The sequence below is a fragment of the Anomaloglossus baeobatrachus genome, chromosome 3, assembly GCF_048569485.1.
Source record: "Anomaloglossus baeobatrachus isolate aAnoBae1 chromosome 3, aAnoBae1.hap1, whole genome shotgun sequence".
Classification (NCBI taxonomy): Eukaryota; Metazoa; Chordata; class Amphibia; order Anura; family Aromobatidae; genus Anomaloglossus; species Anomaloglossus baeobatrachus.
Genome location: NC_134355.1, coordinates 564,137,147 through 564,158,853, shown reverse-complemented (window position 1 = coordinate 564,158,853; position 21,707 = coordinate 564,137,147). Strand labels below are relative to the sequence as shown.

The following is a 21,707-nucleotide window of genomic DNA, read 5'->3' as shown; positions in this document are numbered from 1 at the left end:
AATATTGTTCTGTTTTTGCAGGCTGCGAGATGATCCGACAGGTCAGAGACGTGCTTCTATATCAGTCATTGCTACTCTTGTAAAGACAACTCGTGGGTGGAACAGTAATGGGTCAAAGGAAACTCGAAGTTCAGATCAAAAGAAAATATTAGGTCACATGGACCTGGATACACACATTGCTTCTCGGCAGTTAAAAAAAGGGGACATTGATTTCTAATGATCTGCCATGTCCTAGATACCCTACATTTAAAGCTAATGTGTCATTGAAAAATGACAAATTATTTAAACTATTTTTTTTATCTTTCATAAACTTTTTTTTAATATTTAAATATATTTTAAGAATATTTGGTGATGTTATGTTCCTATTTTCCATATAACTGTATTTAAAGGGAGTCTGTCAACAGGTGTTTACTATGGCAGCTGAAGCCAGCATACTGCTAATTTTAAAGTGATCCTGTCAGGTGCAATATGCACCCAGACCCAAGAGCAGTTCTGGGTGCATATTGCTAATCTCTGCCTAACCGTCCCTGTATATAGTAGCATAGATAAAAGTATTTCTAAAGATCATTTATGATATGCTAATGAGCGCAGGGATTAGTCACAAAGGCGTTACTTCCTGTGCTCATTTCGCCCTCTTAGCATGGTAGCACACCCACACGGGCGTGCTAACATGCTATTCAATGCCCACTCCCCAGCGTCATCATCGGCAGTGACGCGTGTACCTGTGTCTGTTGTTACCACATCACACGCCAGGCAGAGCGCATGATCAGAAGTCCCAGCACTTCCGGTTATGCGCACTATGCAGCTGGGTATACGCACCCCAGCTTCAGAGAGGTCCAGTGTGCATGACTGAAAGTGCCAGGACTTCTGATCATACACGCTGCCCGGTGTCTGATGCGGTGACAACGGAAACAGGTATGCACGTCACCAATGATGATGATGCTGGGCAATGGGCATTGAATAGCAGGTTATCAGCGCAGGAACTAACTCCCTTCACTAAGTCCCTTTGCTCATTAGCATATCATAAAGGATCTTTAGAAATACTTTTTCTAAAGATCTCTTTATCGATGCTAGTGTATACAGGGACTGTTAGGCAGGGATTAGCAATATGCACCCAGAATGGCTTGTGGTTCTGGGCGTATAGTGCACCTGACAGGTTCCCTTTAAAACATAGAATTCAGAGATGCCTGTCTTGTTACAGTCCGATCTGTTGCAGGACTCTTATGATTACTGGACTACAAAGTCATGCGCTTGGCAATCCGGCACGCCCTCTCCTGTGATTGACACCTCACTGTCAATTTACAAGCTCTATTTAGAGCCTGGTGTGAGCGGGGACAGCTCTCAGCTCTGCTACATGGCTAAATCTAAACATTCCCATTGTGTCAGATCGGCTGCAGCCAGTAATCTAAATGATACATCTTTGGATTCAGGATCTCTTTGTCTACATCATGCTGATCTCTGATGAGGTAACAAAAACCTGCTGACATATTTCCTTTAAGAAAATCTGAAACATTGACATTTTCACTCTGGCCACTGAGGCTCATAGTAAGCTAATGCTTCCTGTTCCATAGCCACCTTTCAGCAGTCATTTCATTATCATCACAGGCAGGATTGCAATGACCATTATCACCTATATATAGATAACATAGGACTCTGCACAGGACACAGAGCATGCCCACAGCACTCTCAAAAACTATTGCTCTCTATGGCAAGTGAAACAGATCTGTGAATGTTGTTAACCGCAGCTCAGTCAAGATGAAGACTCTATAATCATGCACAACGTATAGAAAATATCTACAAGCAAAATAAATTTGGAAGAAAAAAAGAAAGTCTGATTCTCACTCTTAATAAATATGATACTAAACGTGATACATTCATTTGAAGATTATGCATTATATATTTATTTTTTGCATTGTGTCATCTCAGCCCAGCCCTGATTTCTGCAATGAGGGGGCTAATTACAACCATAACCCCCTTTGTCACTGTGCAGAGAAATCTGATACTATACATCTGACACTATCGTCCTATTACATTTCCATTGATTTGCCACGATCTTTGCCTAGAATGTTATGTCAGACTTCCAGTTACAGAAATGTCACACCACAGGGGTGTAATCACTGTGTAGACCCCTACATCTAGAAATCAGTGGTATTGTGAGGGCTTAAACTTCCCAATGTAATTTTCTTATATGAACAACCAGAAGGTCATTTTTACTGGATTTCCCCTTTAAAGGAGTTATCTAGTTAAATAAAAGTATATTTGAGTATGCATAAAATAGCACATTGTATAATGTAAAATGCAGCTTCACTTCTGCACCAAAAGCGCATCAAATAAGGGGAAAAAGGTATAAAATAGCAGCAAAAATGCAATAACCAGAGGAGGTTGTTAAATTGTAGTTTGGTGCCGACACCTGCAATGTGTGAACAGGACCTTACAGACACAAAAGAGCCAGATATCGTATAGTGAAGCTTACATCAAGATGACAACGATATGGCTGCTGCGACTATGCGTGAATGAACAAAAAGTAAATCCATAGGTCCCAACTAGAGATGAACAGGACGCACAGATGACATTGCACCAGGCCTGGAATCTCATCTTTAGTCCCAACCGTCCAGGATACAGCGGGACTCTCCCGGATTATAGGGAGCCAATCGTCAGGATTTTCGTATATAAGCTAAAGCCAGGGCTATACTAGCACTGTCAGGCAGATTATCTACATACCATTAATGGTCAGCTCAGATGTTTAGCCTTTCAAATCGAAGAAAGTGAAGTATAAAAATTCGTCACCTTTTTGAGTGACAATTGCATCAGAGCAGATAATCTCTGGGTGGGTATTCATACGGATTCCCGCATGTTGTTCTCTCTGGCATCATCTTTGTGAAGACCCTGGTATTCTAGTCCTACGGCTGAGAGGGCGGTGCATGCGCTCTCGCTTCTTCAGCTCTCGTTGTGATTGCAGGAGCGCACAGTCACAACAGGAGTGGAGAACAGCGATTAGCTGCAGAAGAGGGCACCGAGTTCTTTTGCAGCTAATCGCTACAATCACCTGTTCTCCACTCCTGTTGTGACCGCGCACGCCCCCGCGGTCACAGTGAGAGCTGAAGAAGCGAGGGCACATGCGCAACCCTCTCAGCTATAAGGGGTACTTTGCACGTTGCGACATCGCTACTGCAATGTCGTTGGGGTCAAATCGAAAGTGACGCACATCCGGCGCCGGTAACGACGTCACAACGTGTAAAGCCTAGATGCACCGATAAACGATCGCAAAAGCGTCGTAAATCGGTGATCTGTGTAGTGTCGGTAATTTCATGATTTCGCTGCAGCGACAGGTACGATGTTGTTCCTCGTTCCTGCGGCAGCACACATCGCTGTGTATAAAGCCGCAGGAGCGAGGAACATCGCCTTACCTGCCTCCACCGGCTAAGCGGAAGGAAGGAGGTGGGCGGGATGTTTACATCCCGCTCATCTCCGCCCCTCCGCTTTTATTGGCTGCCTGCCGTGTGACGTCGCTGTGACGCCGCACGACCCGCGCCCTTAGGAAGGAGGCGGGTCGCTGGCCAAAGCGACATCGCAGAGCAGGTAAGTGCGTATGAAGCTGCCGTAGCGATAATGTTCGCTGCGGCAGCAATCACAAGATATCGCATCTGCTACGGGGGCGGTCGCAGCGTGCAAAGCACCCCTAAGACTAGAATAACAGGATCGTCACAATGATGGTGCCGGAGATAAGCGCTTCTTGATGAATGGTTCCCTTTAAGGTCTGTGCCCTGCAGTCACTGCCTCGCCCCTCTGACATCTCCTGCCAGGGTAGAAAGAAATGGCAAATAGGTGTGGCTTTGGACGCGGCCAGGGGCGTAGTCAAAATCTGCTACAATGCGCTGCGAGCAGCCGAGCACCACATAATTTGTCCCTCTTTCTGTATGTAACTGGTCCCTCAGGAAAAGGACCATGAACCATGAAAACAACCACTAGTGATCAAGGGAACCACTAATGATCTATTTGCTCTCAATATTCATGGCTATGATCCAAGACCTTACATAAGAAGCATGATTTACTTTGCGGCGAGAGCAGCATTTAAATAATGTGAGCAATTCTGTTGTTTAAACAAACTGCTTAAATCAATACTAACAACAAACATAAGAAAGTTTTTGTAATATATCTTCTCCCGTCCACTATCTTTTGAACTCAAATTCATTCTGAAAAAACAGCGAACAATCATTTATTTGCAAGGGAGCGTCCAACGCCCTCATAATAAACTATATAAAGCACTGATATTAAAACCTATAAAAGAAGAAATGGGAGTGAAAATATAGGACACATATAGATTGTGCTGCAGATTTTCTGTGTTTACCACACCTAGTGCTGGATTCACAGCTACCCTGCTCAGTATGGATGTATACTGTGCTTCCTGCTGCTACTGTTAAACAGGTGCCTTGTACAAATAGACGAGCAGGAAACTCTCATATCGCTGTGTGTAGGAGACAACATAAAATTAAAGATTGCACTTCTAGAGGTGAAAACTGTTAAAACAAAGTGCTGATAAAAATGTTTGTTTCCTATTAGGGGCATAATGATTGCGGTTGCAGAGGTTGCGTCCGAGGGTGGAGGCAGCTGCCGACCTCAGCCTCTACTTCAGCTGGATGTGCATCTGAAGACGCACAACCAGCTGAAATGCATTGCAGTGCAGAGACCCGTTGGCTCCCTGCAGCTGACGTCAGTGTGCCAGGCATTGGTGTTGCACAGCAGTGACAAAATACATCGCCATGGCAGGCTTGCCAATGTCAGCTGCCAGCTAGATACAGAGGACGCCATGGGGAAGGTGAGAAGAATGTTTTTTTGGGGGGGGTTTATGCGCTAGAGACAGAACAGAGAACATGCAAGGTGGCCATAAAATAACCTAAGGTGTTTGGAGCCGTGTTCAGACTGATCCAGTGGACAGAATTGGCTGAAAATTGGTATGTATGCTATTCAAGGCATGGGGAAATGAAAGGCATCTTAATAAAAATTTTATATCAAAACTTCCCACCAGGTGAAAAAGTGGCGCCGTACAGTGAGAGCGCATTGCAAATCAGTCTGCAAGATGCCTGTCTCTTTTCCGGATCGTGCACGGTTAGTGCGGTTGTTTTATGAGAAATGCAGGAATGCTACAGCGGCACTGAGAGTTTTTCATTGCTTGAAAGACCTTCACACACGTACCGGTCCAATGGCTGTCAAGTCACTGAGACAGATGATGACGCATTTTGAAGCAACAGGGTTACTGAGTGTTCAGCAAGGGCGCGGGTGACGACCGGTAAACTGAGAGGTTGTGGAGGACATTGCCACTGCCATCGTGGAACAGGGCACGAACAACCCTGCCGAGAACAGCAGTCCATGCAGTGGGGAAAGTTCTCCGAAAGGACTTGTGGGCACACCCGTACAAAGTTAGCCATTATCAACAACTTCTTCCTCGTGACAATGATACCGCATGACATTTACATTCATGTTTCTGGCGAGAGTGGAAGTGGATGGCAATTGACCATGCAATGTTCTGTGGTGCGATAAAACACATTTTTAGCTGAATGGAACGGTGAACACACAACTGTTGCATATTGGCTACCGAAAATCCGCATGCAGTCGAGGGGTTTCCGCTGCATTCGCCAAAGGTAACCGTTTGGTGTGGCTTCACCTCATCATTCATCCTCGGACTGTTCTTTTACAAAGAAATGAGGTTAACTAGGGTTGCTACCTGTTCCGTGACAGCAGCGAGATACCAGACAATGCTCTTGTTCCGCAACTCCAGCAGCGGCAGTGTCTTCAGAGACCACCTTCGTGCATGATGGAGCAACCCCTCACATTGAAAATCATGTGATTATGCATTCACATTTTCCCGATGATAGGATTCTGAGCCGCTCCTTCTCTAATGCATGGCCACCGTGTTCGCTCAATCTCAATTTCTGGTTGTGGGGAGACTTGAAAGAGCGTGTTTATCAGTGAAATGTCGACACCCTGGTTGACCTCAAAGACCGCATCGTTTTGGAAGTGCGTAGCATCCCACCAGACATGTTACACGCAAGCGTCAAGCATGTTCTGCACAGGATCAATGTGATCACCATGCATGATGGCGGCCATATTGAACAGTTATGCTAGTCTGTGGAACAATTGTGACATCTCCAATTATCGGCCCACAAGGGTTTTGGGCCGCTCGCTCACTGTACAGTGCCACTTTTTCACCTGGTGGGGAGTTTTGGTAAAAAAAAGTATACTTTTTTTTTTTTTTTCAATGATCTCTTCCGTTTCCCCATGCCTTGACTAGCACACATACCAATTTTCAGCTAGTTCTGTCCACTGGGTCAGTCTGCACACGGCTCCAAACACCTTAGGTTATTTTATGGCCACCTTGTATTTACCAGCAAGGGCCCTAGGATGGGGACATATATACCAGGATGGGTGACACATACACCCAGAAGGGGAACAGTACTACATAATGAAGGGGGAGAGGGAAGCAACACATGTCTTTATAGAATTTCGAACACTTCAAGGGCCAATACATCTGACCAACATGCGTGGGGGGAGGGGGCAGGTTCTAATTTTGCAGCAAGGCCCGTTGGAGTCTAGGTATGCCACTGGCTATTATCAGTCCATGTGAACATGCCGCCGATCACCCGATGAGTGAGCAAAGTGCTTGTTCACCGGGTGATCAGGTTGTTTACGCCAGCATAAAAATAATTGTTACCAGCAGCCTTTATTAAAACTCTCTGTTCTCAAGAATGCAGGGACATTTAATTTTGTAGTGAACAGCTTGTTGCCTGGGTTGTTCGCCACCTCTGCAGTCTATCAGTGGTTTCCTATACCAGGAGCATGTGCTTGCAAGCTGCAGTTGGATCCTGGTAGCTTCAGTGTTCCTGTTCTCTTACAATGCTGCAGAGGCAAAGCAATCTGCACTGGCAGCATTGGATAAAGTTCCCAGTGGCATCATCATGCTGCTTGTGTGAAGTCTCAATCTTCATGAGCACTCAGCTCTTCTTCCTCCAGCAAACAGGAAGCCCAGAGGCAGAGGAGCGTGGGTGCTCCCGAAGAAAGAAGATTGGACAACACCTTGAATGGCTTATATCAGCCAGTATAAATGACCCTTTAATTCTTTTCATACTATATATTTTGAGCAGGGAATATGTTTAGACACCATTATCAGTTTGATTATTTTGTTCACTAGTTTGTACAAGATTTTCAGTGTTTTTGCTTTTGTTAAATAAAGGGATGAGGTGTCACTACCGAGAGATTTTGTCCTATGCAGTTATGACCTTAATACAATGTTGTCTACAATTGTGTTAGACAGAGAACTTTTAACATTTTTGTACTTTTCCACTTTTTACTTAAAGGGAACCTGTCACCACTTTTTTGGCCATTAAGCTACAGCCACCACCACCGGGCTCTTATGTACAGCATTTTAACCTGTTGTATATAAGAGCCCAGGCCGCTGTGTAGAACGTAAAAAACACTTTATAATACTTACCTAATGGTCGCGCTGTGGTGGAGTTCGGCCAGATGGGTGTCTCCGTTGTCCTGTGCCGATGCTGCCTCTTTCGGCCATCTTTGTCCTCCTTCTGAAGCCTGTGTGCATGACACATCCTACGTCATACACACTCGCCGGTCCCGTGCAGGCGCACTATAATACTTTGATCTACCCAAAGTGCGCCTGCACAGAACCTCAATGCCGGCGAGTGGGGATGACGTAGACATGTCATGCACCTCGGGTACAGAACGAGGAAGACAAAGATGGCTGAAAGAGGCGGTGCCGGCACCAAACAGCGGAGACGCCCATCTGACTAAAATCCACCACAGCGCGACCATTAGGTAAGTATTATAAAGTGTTTTTTCTGTTCTACACAGCGGCCTGGGCTCTTATATACAGGATGTTAGAATGCTATATATAAGAGCCCGGTGGTGGTGGTGGCCGCAGCTTATAGGCCGAAAAAGTGGTGACAGGTTCCCTTTAAAGCGGCCTTGTCCCCTACTCCTTAAAAGGCTGGTATACATCTATAAATATGCTTAGGTTTAGCCATAAGTGATTCTTAATGTGTAGCAGCGAATTGTGAGTGTCGTTATCCAAGAGTCCGGTGTGTTCATGAGCTGTGGCTCCCCTCGCCCTCCAGGTGCTGAGTGACACTTTCCTCCTATTACTGTGCATAGAGACCTGCCAATCAGCGGTGGGTATGGCTGTATATTCATTCACAACAAACAATAGTGTGCCTGTCACTATTTAATGCAGATCTTACAGAGGATGTTATGAAGTCAGTGACAGATTTCGATAATTTTTACAGATCACCTTGTTTTATCACTTGTGTAGCTGAGGTGCAGCTCATGGCCTGGAGGAGCGCTGCTATGTTTCTGGCAGGACTTATATCACTAATAGATGCAGACTTGATAAGATCACAGAGTTCCTCGTTTATTCTAGGTGTGTGAATTTGGAAATTGTTTAGAAAAGGGGGAGAGGCAGAGCATTTGGGGTTAATTAAGGTAAGGAAGAATGTGCTGTAATAAACGGCTCTTTCCCATGGCTTGTGATCTTATAGATGATATATACAGTATTCCAGGATTATTCTTGCTACACCCACAAACGTACATGTATGATATTGGGATTTTATCTGATATACCAACACAAAGCAGGTATTGTGAAATGTAAAGGAATTGATACATGGTTTTCTAAATATTTTAAGGCTATGTTCACACAGTGCATCTTAAGATACAGCGTTTTTGGCGCCAAAAAACGGATAAAAAACATGCGTTTTTTACCACATTTTGCCCAATGTGTTTTTTAAGTAAAATCTATTGACTGGAAGGGCTCAAAAACGCTGGAAAAATGCAAAAAGAATTGACATGCTGCATCTTCAAAGATGCGGATATCGGATTGTCTGACTACATCTTTTGCCTTTCTCCGCCTGTACCTCGCACTCTTGTCTCTGACCCTCCGGCCAGCTGCTGCTGTCCCAGGGACTGCCCTGGAGTGGTACCTGGTGTCTACTGGTGGCCCAGCCTATCCTAACCACCAAAGTCTCTAGTGAACACCCGGTAGTCACTTAGTCACGCCCCTCCAGGGTAAGTCTGGCCCATGGCCCAGTGGGTCCACACCCTCCAACATTATCGTTATCCTTGTTTTACATGTCACTGCTGGGAAAATGCCTGGAAGTGACTAAGGGGTACTTTGCACGTTGCGACATCGCTACTGCGATATCGTCGGGGTCAAATCGAAAGTGATGCACATCCGGTGCCGGTAACGACATCGCGACATGTAAAGCCTAGATGCGCCGATAAACGATTGCAAAAGCGTCGTAAATCGGTGATCTGTGTAGCGTTGGACATTTTCATAATGTCGCACCAATGGGAGATACGATGTTGTTCCTCGTTCCTGCGGCAGCATACATCGCTGTGTGTGAAGCCGCAGGAGCGAGGAACATCACCTTACCTGTGTCCACGGCCAATGCGGAAGGACTTCTAGGACTTCTATTAGACGGCTGCCGTGTGACGTCGTTGTGACGCCGCACGACCCGCCCCCTTAGGAAGGAGGCGGGTCACCGGCCAGAGCGACGTCGCAGGGCAGGTAAGTGCATGTGAAGCTGCCGTAGTGATAATGTTCACTACGGCAGCTATCACAAGATATTGCATCTGCGACGGGGGCGGGGACTATCGCGCTCGGCATCGCTACCATCGGCTAGCGATGTCGCAGTGTGAAAAGTACCCCTTACCGTACCAAAATAAGTGATTAGAGGCAGCATACTGAAGGAAGATTATTACAGAATTAGAAAAATATAACAGCTTTTTTTTTGTAAAACAGGACTACAATTTACTTCAGTTCAAGCATCAGACACAACCCTTGGACAGGCTTGGCCCTGTTTTTTGCAAGATGGCAAACATGTTTTTCTTATACCCTTTAATCCAGTTTGTAGAACAGTTTGCTTCTTATGACTATTTTTTTTTTTTTTCTTGGATAAAATTATTGTTTTGAGGGGTCAAAACTGCTGACGGGACTAGTTTTTTAAATTGTGATGACATCACAGCATTACCCAGATTTATTATGGCAAAGATTTATGACCAAAACTAAGGGGCACTTTGCACACTACAACATCGCAAGCCGATGCTTGCGATGCCGAGCGCGATAGTCCCCGCCCCCGTCGCAGCTGCGATATCTTGTGATCGCTGCCGTAGCGAACATTATTGCTACGCCAGCTTCACATGCACTCACCTGCCCTGCGACGTCGCTCTGGCCGGCGAACCGCCTCCTTATTAAGGGGGCGGGTCCTGCGACGTCACACGGCAGGCGGCCAATAGAAGCGGAGGGGCGGAGATGAGCAGGACGTAAACATCCCGCCCACCTCCTTCCTTCCGCATAGCCGGCGTGAGCCGCAGGACGCAGGTAAGGTGATGTTCCTCGCTCCTGCGGCTTCATACACAGCGATGTGTGCTGCCGCAGGAACGAGGAACAACATCGTAACATCGGTCCTTCCTAAATTATGGAAATGACCGACGCTACACCGATGATACAATTTGGACGTTTTTGCGTTCGAAAGTCGTATCAAAAAGGCTTTACACACTACGATATCGACTGCGACACCGGATGTGCGTCACTTTCAATTTGACCCCACTGACATCGCAGCTGCAATGTCATAGTGTGCAAAGTGCCCCTTAGTTCTAGTATCCTGGGTATGAAAATGTAATGCTCATGTTTTATTCTTGGCATAGAATCTTTATATTCATTCATATCATCACTACCCAGAAATTAAATTAGCAAGTGACAACTGCCGCAATGAAGCAGAAATGGGCTCAAAACAGCTGTCACTATGAGGACACTGGGAACGGGAAGTGAATTTCTTTACTTTTATACCAGTGCAGATTGGATTCAGTTTTGGGAGGAGATGAGGTTTTTAATCAGATTCTTTTCATATAAAGTAACAGACAAGAGTAAACAGCATAAATTAGATTTCGGGAGACATTTCTAGGACTCGGAGGTTGTTTTTACACATCAAAAGAATATGTCCTTAGGAAATCTCCATAAAAATGCCATTCAGAAAGGTATAACGCTCACTAGTGTAATTCCGGTGGTGATGAATTAAACATTCTTGCACAATATGTGAGAATAAACAAAGACGATTTTCAGAGCAAAGTGGTTTTTGCTATTTTGGTAAAACTCGCTTTTTTTTTTTTTTTTTTTTTTTTAAAACCACAGCATTTTGCCATGATTATGAAATTGCAAAATGGTACATTCACCGCACAGGTATGAGCACGGATACTTTACAGCAGCACATGGTGGATTTATGGTGACATAGACGCTGCGCCTCTGTGTCTTAAGGGTTTAAACGCTGCGACATGGCTAGCAATTGCTAGCGATGTCGTGCGTGATTGCACCCGCCTCCGTCGTACGTGCGACATGTGGTGATCACTGCCGTAGCGAACATTATCGCTACGGCAGCGTCACACGCACATGCCTGTTCAGCGACGTCGCTGTGACCGTCGAACAATCCCTCCTTCAAGGGGGAGGTGCATTTGGCGTCCAGCGACGTCACTAAGCGGCCGCCCAATAGCAGTGGAGGGGCGGAGATGAGCGGCCGGAACTTGCCGCCCACCTTCTTTCTTTTTCATTGCCGGTGGAGGCAGGTAAGGAGATGTTCATCATTCCTGCGGTGTCACACATAGCGATGTGTGCTGCCGCAGGAACGACGAACAACCAGCGGCATGCAACAGCAACGACATTTGGAAAAGGAGCGACGTGGCAACGATCAACGATTTTTGCCGTTTTTCTGATCGTTGCTCGTCGCTCCTAGCTGTCATACGCTGCAATGTCGCTAACGATGCCGGATGTGCGTCGCTAACGACGTGACCCTGACGATATATCGTTAGCGATGTCGCAGCGTGTAAATGGCCCTTTACTCGTCTTGTACAAGCAATCCTTCTAGGGGAGAAGAGCTCCGTAATGCATCCTGAGGCTATATTCACACGATGCGAGTGCATCAAATGTGATAAGCTAATGACCCTCAGTTCTCGCTGTGCTGCCAGCGTAAACCAAGTGTTATGCAACTGTGACCCTATCCTGCAGCTCCGGAGGAAAGGGAGGGATTAATCTCCCCATCTCCTCCGTTATCAGCTGATGCGATTATTGCACTGCACTCTGATGTCATCCGAGTGCAGTCTGATGTTTCACTTGCACCCATAGACTTGTACAGGTGTGGGTGACATGGCTCTCACTGACAATCGCAGCATGCTGTGACTTTTCTGTTATCCAAAATGTGGATGAGAAAAAAAGCTGACCATCTGCTTTCCCTCATTGAATAACATTGGTCCGAGTGCAATGCGAGATTTTCACTCATCCGATTCATACGCTCATGGTGCCACAGTCTTTCCAATCATTAATACAGCAATGTATATGACCCCTTAAAGGATTATTTTTCTCTCTCCAAGTTACCACTTACCCACAGAATAGGTGATAAGTTGCTGATTCCTGGGGGTCCAATTTGAAGCCCACAGTGATCTCGAGAATAAAGGGTGCTTTACACACTGCGACATCGCTAACGTTCTTGTTAGCGATATAACACGCCAGATCGCACATACGATTTGCCGAGATCGCACATGTGACCGGCGCTACAAAAATTGACCTATGTGCGATCTCGGCAAATCTTATCTGCGATCTGGCATGTCACATCGCTAATGAGATCGCTAGCGATGTCGCAGCGTGTAAAGTGCCCTTAAGTCTATAAAAAAGCACCTTGGACAATACCCTGTTCATTGTCTATCGGACTGCCGGAGACACAGGAGTAGAGCGCTCGGCAGTCTCAAGGACAATAAATGTAGTGATGGCGCGCATGTGAATTCTTTACGCTTTTTGAAAGCTGATGCAAACTTCATAGGGACTGAGTGATCATTAATGCAATTATTCGGTCTCCATTCAGATTGCATATCGTCCGTGGCACAGCCCTTATTAAAACAGAAGCATGTACTGCCAAGAAAACAAGTTCGGAGACTGCACTCCTTTGTATACTGATCCATGGTATGTTTACATGGGCAATGTCCTATAACAAATGTTCCTATGCTGACTTTCAGCCCGTGAAAGGGGCTTCCAGAAATATCTGGTGGCAATTTATCTACCCTGAGAACAAAAAGATCAGGCAGTGCAATGCAATATGCCCAATCTTCTTTCCTATCTGTCGAGGGTTTAGTTGGGAGGCCGTGTACACATAAGATAACTGACACAGGTGACAGTCATGTGGTTTCTGGCCGTAGAAGGTCACAGCGTTTGGCTGCGCAAACTGCTCCCTTACGTTCCATTGTTCCTGCTGTCAGTATTCATTGGTATAGGTAGCTTTCCTCCTGGATTCATCTCTTCTCCTTTTGGACCCAGTAGGAGCTCACCTTCCACCCAGCTGTGATCATCAGCATTCTCTTCGACTGGTGTTGGTGATATTCTTCAGTTCATTCAAGCCTTGGTTGCAAGGAGGTGGCTTGTACTCCTCTGTGGCATCGTTGCAGAAAACCTTGCTGAACTTCTACCGGTGTCATCTGTGGATAATTAGTTCATGCATTTTCCCCCTGTGTTTCCTCGTTACGTCTTCTATAGTGTTTACTGGGGTTGACGAAGAGCTCATCCCATCTGTTCCCTATTTAGGTCCCAGCAATAGGGATACCTAGAGGATACGGTTTGGTGCATAGGTGCGGAACCTATCTAGGGTGGTGAGAGACCCCAGGGACCAGCAGTAGGTTTGGTCAGAGGTCACCATCTTCCCCTTCTCTAGACACTGGGTTTCCTTTCCCTTCGCCGCTTTCTTGGTGCTTCCCCGTACCTAGTGTGACAATAACCTGCACATTCAGCTGCAATCAAGTCTAGGCCATTGGCATTAAAGTTGTTTTTTTCAGTTTTTAATTTTTTTAGACACTGATGGCAAAACTCTACTATATAAGTTGGCAGCAGATTCTGAGATGTAGCCCTAAAGCCATAAATGTCTGCAGTGCGAGTTACTACTTGTCCTTGTGGAGGCGTTACTATAACCATCATTTCCTATCTAAAGTACTGACAAGTCAACCAAGTTTCTCCACAGGCTAAACATGAATCTGCCAAGTCCCGTCATGTTTAGTAACACTACACCTCAGAAATCCATTATCCTAAATGTAAAAAAAACCAAAATAGATGACTTTTCATGAAAACTTGCAAAAAGCAATGCTTTCCTGTAAACTATGACAGCCGGCTGGCACGTGAATGGTACATGTGGCATTTAGTGCATTATTACTCATCATGTGATCTGGGAGAAATTCTCCAGCGTGAATTATTTTTGCAGCTGGGAAAAGCTGAAATGTTTGATTACATCAGCGGTGGAGTAATGAAAGCTGACGTGAATGGTACATGCGGCACTATCAGTGCGTTAGTTACTGAGAGAGGTTGAGATTATTGGAAACCCTGGGTGGGCTAAGGTCATGCACAGGAGGCTTCCCAGGAGGAGAAGGGCTGCTTCGGGTCGTAAAAGTCACCAGATATATTATCAACTCTGAAGTATTCTGAAGTCATCATGTGCAGCACCTTATGTGAAGCCTTTCCCTTCAGTGCTTGGCAGGTTATGTTCCCACCTTTTTCCTTTCTACTAGTGTTGAGCGGACCCGGACCTCAAAAATCCGGATCCGCGCGGTTTGAGAGGCAGATCAGAGTCCGACCCGGACGCGGGATTCCGGGTGCACGATCCGAATTCGGCTTTTTTTTTTTTTTTCTCCCTCTCCCTCTTTCTCTCTCCCTCCCTCTCTCTCTCTCTCTCTCTCTCTCTCTCTTTCTTTCTCTCTCTATCTCTCTTTCTCTCTCTTTCTCTCTTCCGGATCTCGGACTTCCGTGTCAACCCGACAGTGATCCGCCGGACACGAATTATTGACAATCCGCTCAACTCTACTTTCTACTAGTGATGAGCGAGCACTACCATGCTCTGGTGCTCGGTACTCGTAAGAGCAGTCGGATACTTGGACGGGCTCAACTCCTGTGCCGAGGAAGTCAATGGGGAACTCAACCATTTTTCCGGAAGTTCTTCTGGAAAAATGCTCCAGTATTCCTTTGATTTCCATTATACTCAGCACACGAGTTGAGCCTGTCCAAGTGTCCGACTACTCATTACGAGTACCGAACACCCAACCATGGTAGTGCTCACTCATCACTGCTTTCTACTAATTCACTAAAAGGATCTTTATTGTCTGCTGTAATAAAGAAACACAGAATTTGTAGCCCGTCAATCTTTTTACAAGCCTGCTTTTACAATCCACTTACCCTTTCCAGTAAGAGAAAATTCCTGCTTGCATCGGTGCCTATGCTGCTGTGATTAAAGTACTTTGTTAATTAGCACGATCACTAAAGCAGCTACTATATCTGTGTATGTACAGGTTATTTTAGCTATATTTCTATCAGTAGGGAGGAAGAAAAAAGACTATCTGTAATGCCAGTCACTACTGACGGGTAGTATGGACAGAATAGCAGTCAGGAAAGCCGGGGTCTGGTAACGGGATGAGACGTATGAGCACACGGAGTAAACAGGTGTAGTCAGGTCACAATCTGAGGGTCAGAAATCCAGGAGAGCATGTACTAGGTTCAGGGAGAAATCAGAGACTGGGTCAGGTAATGGTCTGAGATCAAAAGGCAGGATGTCATAACAGGAACAGGGAGCGGGCAGAGGAGTTAAATAACAGTCCGGGGTCAGAAAAAAAAGATCAGAACACAAGCAGAGACACAAACCAACAGCACAACTGCAGAACCAGAGAATACAACAGGCAAGGTTCTGAACAAGCATGCTCAGTAAAGAAGCCTGAACAATACCAGGAAGAAAGAACACCTGAGTAATCAGCACCAACATGGAATCCCGCTCTGTCAATCAAGCTGCTAGCTCAGTAACTCAGGAAAGCGCAGCAGAGCATCTCCAAAGGCAAGATGCTCTGCACAGAGGAATCAGACACTATCATTTTTTTTCATCTAGTCCAAACAATAGACTCCTGAGTTGAACCCAATTGATGTAGATTTAACCAGAGTTTAATATACCTAATACAATGCAGGTAGCTTTTGAAGATGAATGTATGATCACATGTTGGCCTTGGTTCCTAACTGCTGATCTTGTTCTTTTGCAGGCAGTAGAATAATTCACCCCAAATCTGTTGTGTAACCACACAACTGAACAATGGTACTCATATTAGGACGCCGATTAAACAGAGAGGAGAGTGGAGTTCGTGAATCTCCTGCAACCAAGAGAAAAATCTTTGAGATGGACCAAAAGTTGTCAGGTCACGAAGTGTTTGATTTTAATTCTGGCTCTTCCCATTCTGAAAGTATTCTGCAAACCTTCAATGAGTTTCGGGAGAGCCGGTTGTTTACTGATGTCATCATTTGTGTGGAAGGCAGAGAATTCCCATGCCACAGAGCAATCCTCTCAGCCTGTAGCAGCTACTTCCGGGCCATGTTCTGCAATGATCACAGAGAAAGCAGGGAGATGTTGGTGGAAATCAATGGGATTTTTGCTGAAGCTATGGATTGCTTCTTGCAGTATGTCTACACAGGGAAAGTCAAGATCACAACTGAAAATGTTCAGTATCTGTTCGAAACCTCCAGCTTGTTCCAGATCAGCGTGTTGCGCGATGCATGCGCCAAATTTTTGGAAGAGCAGCTGGATCCATGCAATTGCTTAGGAATCCAACATTTTGCTGACACGCACTCCCTGAAGACACTCTTCACCAAGTGTAAAACGTTTGCACAACAGGCATTTGAAGTTGTTGTCCAACATGAAGAGTTTTTGGAGCTGGGAAAGGCTGAAGTCATTGATTACATCAGTAGCGATGAATTGGTTGTCAGTAAAGAAGAGTTTGTGTTTGAGGCTGTCATGCGATGGGTGTACCACCATGTTGATGTCAGGAGACCTATGTTGCATGAACTCTTGACACATGTTCGGCTACCTCTGCTGCATCCTAACTACTTTGTGCAAACTGTAGAAGTCGATCAGCTGATTCAGAATTCCGCAGAATGCTACCAGCTGCTCCACGAAGCCAGGAGATATCACATACTTGGAAATGAGATGATGTCACCTCGGACCAGGCCACGCAGGTTTGAGTTCTCTCAGAATCCTATTCATATGTTCCAATGTGTTATATTTAAGAGGTATTCTAAAGTTTGGATGTTTAATCCCTTTTCGTGGAATAGTAGATATTTTTCCAATCACTGGGGATCTGACCACTAAGACTTCCACAAATTCCGAGAACCTGGGCTCTGAAGAGCACAATGTGAATGGAGCCGTGGTGGATCATGCGCGCCTTCACCCCATTTATTCTTATGGGAGTGCCAAAGACGACCTTAACGCAGCCCTCATCTCTCTCCAGCTGTATTATGAAGAATGTCTGGAGCGAGGGTTCACATGATTGACCACTGCTCTATTCACACGGGGTCATTTTACAGCCTCGGTTCTCGGGATTGAGGGGTGGGTGGTAAAATCTTTCCTTCAATGGATCACGTCTCTTCTTAGTAGGCAGTTCCAGTGGTGATACCACCACATGCATCTAATCTAGTAGCAAGCCATCATTTGCAGAGGTTTTTAGGTTATGTTCAGTCACAGATAACAAATTTGAAAAGACCTAGAATACTGTAACATAAAATACTCACTTACTAATGCCCCGAAACTCCACTTACAATGCTGTGCAGATCTCTTGCTTATCTCTTTACTTTCTGTTCAGTCCTGACTGGCAGGTGAACTCTGCAGTCAAACACTTGCCACAGTGTTGACCTGCCCCTTAGGGATTGTCAAAGTAATTATTGCTTATTTTACAAGACCGGTATACTGTATATTTTTCAGTGGACGGCCAATTCTTTAAAAATTTTTGACAACACCTTTTGGGTCCAGATACATAGGGGATCCCTCACTAGGAGCCCCCTCTATAAGTAAGGGGCACTTTGCACACTACGACATCGCAGATGCGATGTCGGTAGGGTCAATTTGAAAGTGACACATCCGGCGTCGCAGGCGATATCGTAGTGTGTAAAGCTTTTGTGATACGATTAACGAGCGCAAAATCGTCGTAATCGTATCATCGGTGTAGCGTCAGTCATTTCCATAATTTGGAAATGACTGATGTTACGATGTTGTTCCTCGTTCTAGCGGCATCACACATCGCTGTGTGTGAAGCCGCAGGAGTGAGGAACATCTCCTACCTGCATCCTGCGGCTCACGCCAGCTATGCGGAAGGAAGGAGGTGGGCGGAATGTTTACGTCCCGCTCATCTCCGCCCCTCCGCTTCTTTTGGCCGCCTTCCGTGTGACGTCGCTATGACGCCGCACGACCCGTCCCCTTAATAAGGAGGCGGGTCGCCGGCCAGAGCGACGTCACAGGGCAGGTGAGTGCATGTGAAGCTGGCGTAGCGATAATGTTCGCTACGGCAGCTATCACCATGATATCACAGCTGCGACGGGGGCGGGTACTATTGCGCTCGGCATCGCAAGCATCGGCTTGCGATGTCTTAGTGTGCAAAGTACCCCTAAGAACATAGAGATGCTACCAAGCAGACTCTCTAGTGGTCCTAATTTGTCCATATAGTCACATAAATGGCCGCATACAATACGTATTTATCCTGTAGCAGTTGTGGTAGGGAAAAATTAAAGCAGGACCCATATTCCCATGGCAAGCTGTTTTATCTATGACACAACCCTTTTAACTGAAAAGTGGTAAAACAAATATTAAAGTTACAAAACAGATAAAAATGACAAATATATTACAAGAATGCAGATTAATACATCTGGTATCTTCATTACCAAGGGTATTACATGTGGCTGGTATGTAGACCGTGGCTTGTAGGTCAGCATTATACATAAGCGCTACTTTGACTGCAGAGATAAACCTTTGATGTGTTTGCTATTTTTACAGGTCCACTGGCTACTCTGAGGTCATTGTAGTAGTCGGAGGTTGTGAACGTGTAGGAGGATTTAATCTCCCGTACACCGAATGCTACGATCCAGTGACCGGAGAATGGAAATCACTGGCAAAGCTTCCAGAATTTACAAAGTCAGAATATGCAGTGTGTGCCCTAAGGAATGACATCCTGGTGTCAGGTGAGGTCTACGGTGACTGTGTCTATTACTATTTTGCATGGCATTGGCAGTCTTGGTGTTTGGCGTTGCACCTTTCATGCCCTCCTATTTTGGCAGTAATGTTAGACCTACACCAGTCTTAATATTTGCTCAGTTTACGATTTCTCGAGGTTGGACAACAATGGGGTCCAATTCCCAGGAGATCAGTGTTTTAGGAGTTACTCACCAGCAATGTAACAAACACCTTCTGGGCCGACAGCCAGGACAAACTTGTTAAACTTGGGTCATTGAATTGTCAGTGGGGTTGGTTGTACAAGCGACAGCGGCTGTCAGCTCTGTTGACAATGATTCATTTAGTTTCGAGTAAGGAAAACTATCTGCTATTGAGCCATCTGTGATAAGTAGGTCTAGATTTCTCAGCAGAGGCGTAGCATGAAGCCCCTAGACGTAAATACAGATTCTGTAAGTGGACCTTTCACATACCATGGGCCATTTTTTGTACTGGTGTTTACTTTATGGTAGAGAGGTCTTTTGACCCCCTAAAGCTCCAAGCCCTTGATGTAACTGATAACTCTGCACTACCAACACCCCTAAACCAACACCACTGCTTGGGTCAGCCTAATTTTATACAAAATATGTTAGAAGATGCACATTTGAGATTATGTTAGAAGGGTTCTGAGGTAATAGAATAGTTACAGGACAGGGCGTACCTGTGAGCTGAGGGAACCTGGTGACAAATTTACTTGTAACCCCACTCTACCTGCCTGTTATCACAATCATCCTACTGTGTGAGGTACTGTGGGACTATCATACTGCGTTGGCAATGATACTGTGTATGGGGAAACTATGGGGACATCCTACTGTGTAGGGTGCTGTGGGGGCTATCATACTATGTGGTGGCCTTGATACTGTATGTGCGGGAACTATGGGGACATCCTACTGTTTGGGGTGCTGTGGTGGCCATGATACTGTGTGTGTGGGGAACTATGTGGACATCCTACTTTGTGAGGTACTGTGGGGGCTATCATACTGTGTTGGCAATGATACTGTGTATGGGGAAACTATTGGAACATCCTACTGTATGGGGTGCTGTGGGGGCTATCATACTATGTGGTGGCCATGATATTGTATGTGGGGGAACTATGGGGACATCCTACTTTGTGGGGTGCTGTGGGGGCTGTCATACTATGTGATGGCCATGATACTGTATGTGGGGGAACTATGGGGACATCCTACTATGTGGGGTGCTGTGGGAGCTATCATACTGTGTAGTAGCCATGATGTTGGGTGTAGGGGAACTATGGGGACATCCTACTATGTGGCATACTTAATGAGCATCATGATGTGAAAGGTATTATACTTTGTTGGAGGTCACTATGTTGACATCATACTTTGCTAGAAGTAGTGTGTGGTTATCATACTGTACATGTGGGGTTGGAATTCACTGCACTGTGTGGGGCACTGTGGGGGCATCAGGCTATGTGTGGGAGGGGCATTTTTGGGGGCATCATACTTTCTAAGGGCAATAAAAGAGGTGTTGTAGTAGGTGAGATAATTAAGGGGTTTCAGTATTGGCATAATTATTGTCAATTTGCCACAATATATGCCATTCTTTATGTTTTTAAAAGTTGGGAGATCTTTACTTCCTTGACATTTTTTGGGTGGTGGTGATGAGGAGATGGGGACAATTAGGACGTTTGCTATGTGACCCTATAATTTCTATGTATGGCCTTGTCACAGGGAGTAAAAGTGCTAGGACCCAGAGTAATCTGCTGCAATGGTTTGGGGATCCAGACACCAAGTGCTCGGTTTTGCTGCAGCGCCATCACAGGAGGCATGATGCATTGCATGGTGGCTATTGAAATCAATAGACTATCTTTGTGATGAACAGGCATGCCGGGTCCTCCAGAGCAGAAGATGGTCTTTGCAACTACTCACCATCCTGGCTAATTGACGATATTCATTAATCCTAATTACTCATTGATTAATTAATCCTGGTTCTTTTTAGGAGGAAGGATCAACAGTCGTGATGTGTGGATCTATAATTCTCAGTTAAATATTTGGATCAGAGTTGCCTCCTTAAACAAAGGAAGATGGCGTCATAAAATGGCTGTGCTCCTAGGGAAAGTAAGTTTTTGCTATACATTGAGTATAAAATTAGTCTTGAACTATCTTATCCTCCCAGAAAATCAGAAATGTGTTTTTTTTAGTGATATACCTTTTTATATAGATTTTAGATTTTCTAGGACATATATGTAGAGACACACAGGGTGCATGTTCCGCTACTAGATAGAGGTTTGGTAATGTCGTGTAATGGCAGCCGTGTGACCACTGTGTTACCACAACAGATTCATGTATTTGCAGCCATTTATTTTGCTTCGAAGGCTGCTTTCACACCTCCGGTTTCTGCAATGCGGCACACTCCGGCACTTTGCAGGAAAATCGCAACCGTTTTTTTTTTGCTGCCGGTTGCGATTTTCCTGCATAGACTTTAATTAGTGCCGCATTGTGCCGCATGGCCTTGCGTTTCATCCGGTTTTTGCCGCATGCGGCAGATTTAGCCGATGCGGCGGCCGGATGGAACGTTGCCTGGCACGTTTTTTCGTGCGGCAAAAAAAAACCGCATCGCGCCGCATTCGGCCGATGCGGCGCATTTTTCAATGCA

At 45.5% G+C, this 21,707-nt stretch overlaps 1 protein-coding gene across 2 annotated transcripts in view; it reads left to right on the top strand.

Annotated features, from left to right (window-relative positions):
- Window positions 1-21,707, top strand: part of KLHL24 (kelch like family member 24) — a 99,685-nt gene that overhangs the window by 35,199 nt on the left and 42,779 nt on the right. For both annotated transcript variants that reach the window (XM_075340908.1, XM_075340907.1), the window contains exons 3-5: window positions 16,105-17,071; window positions 18,879-19,063; window positions 21,051-21,169. In XM_075340908.1, the coding sequence (XP_075197023.1) occupies window positions 16,155-17,071; window positions 18,879-19,063; window positions 21,051-21,169 (1,221 nt within the window). In that variant the 5' untranslated portion in view covers window positions 16,105-16,154. The remainder of the gene's footprint in view (window positions 1-16,104; window positions 17,072-18,878; window positions 19,064-21,050; window positions 21,170-21,707) is intronic.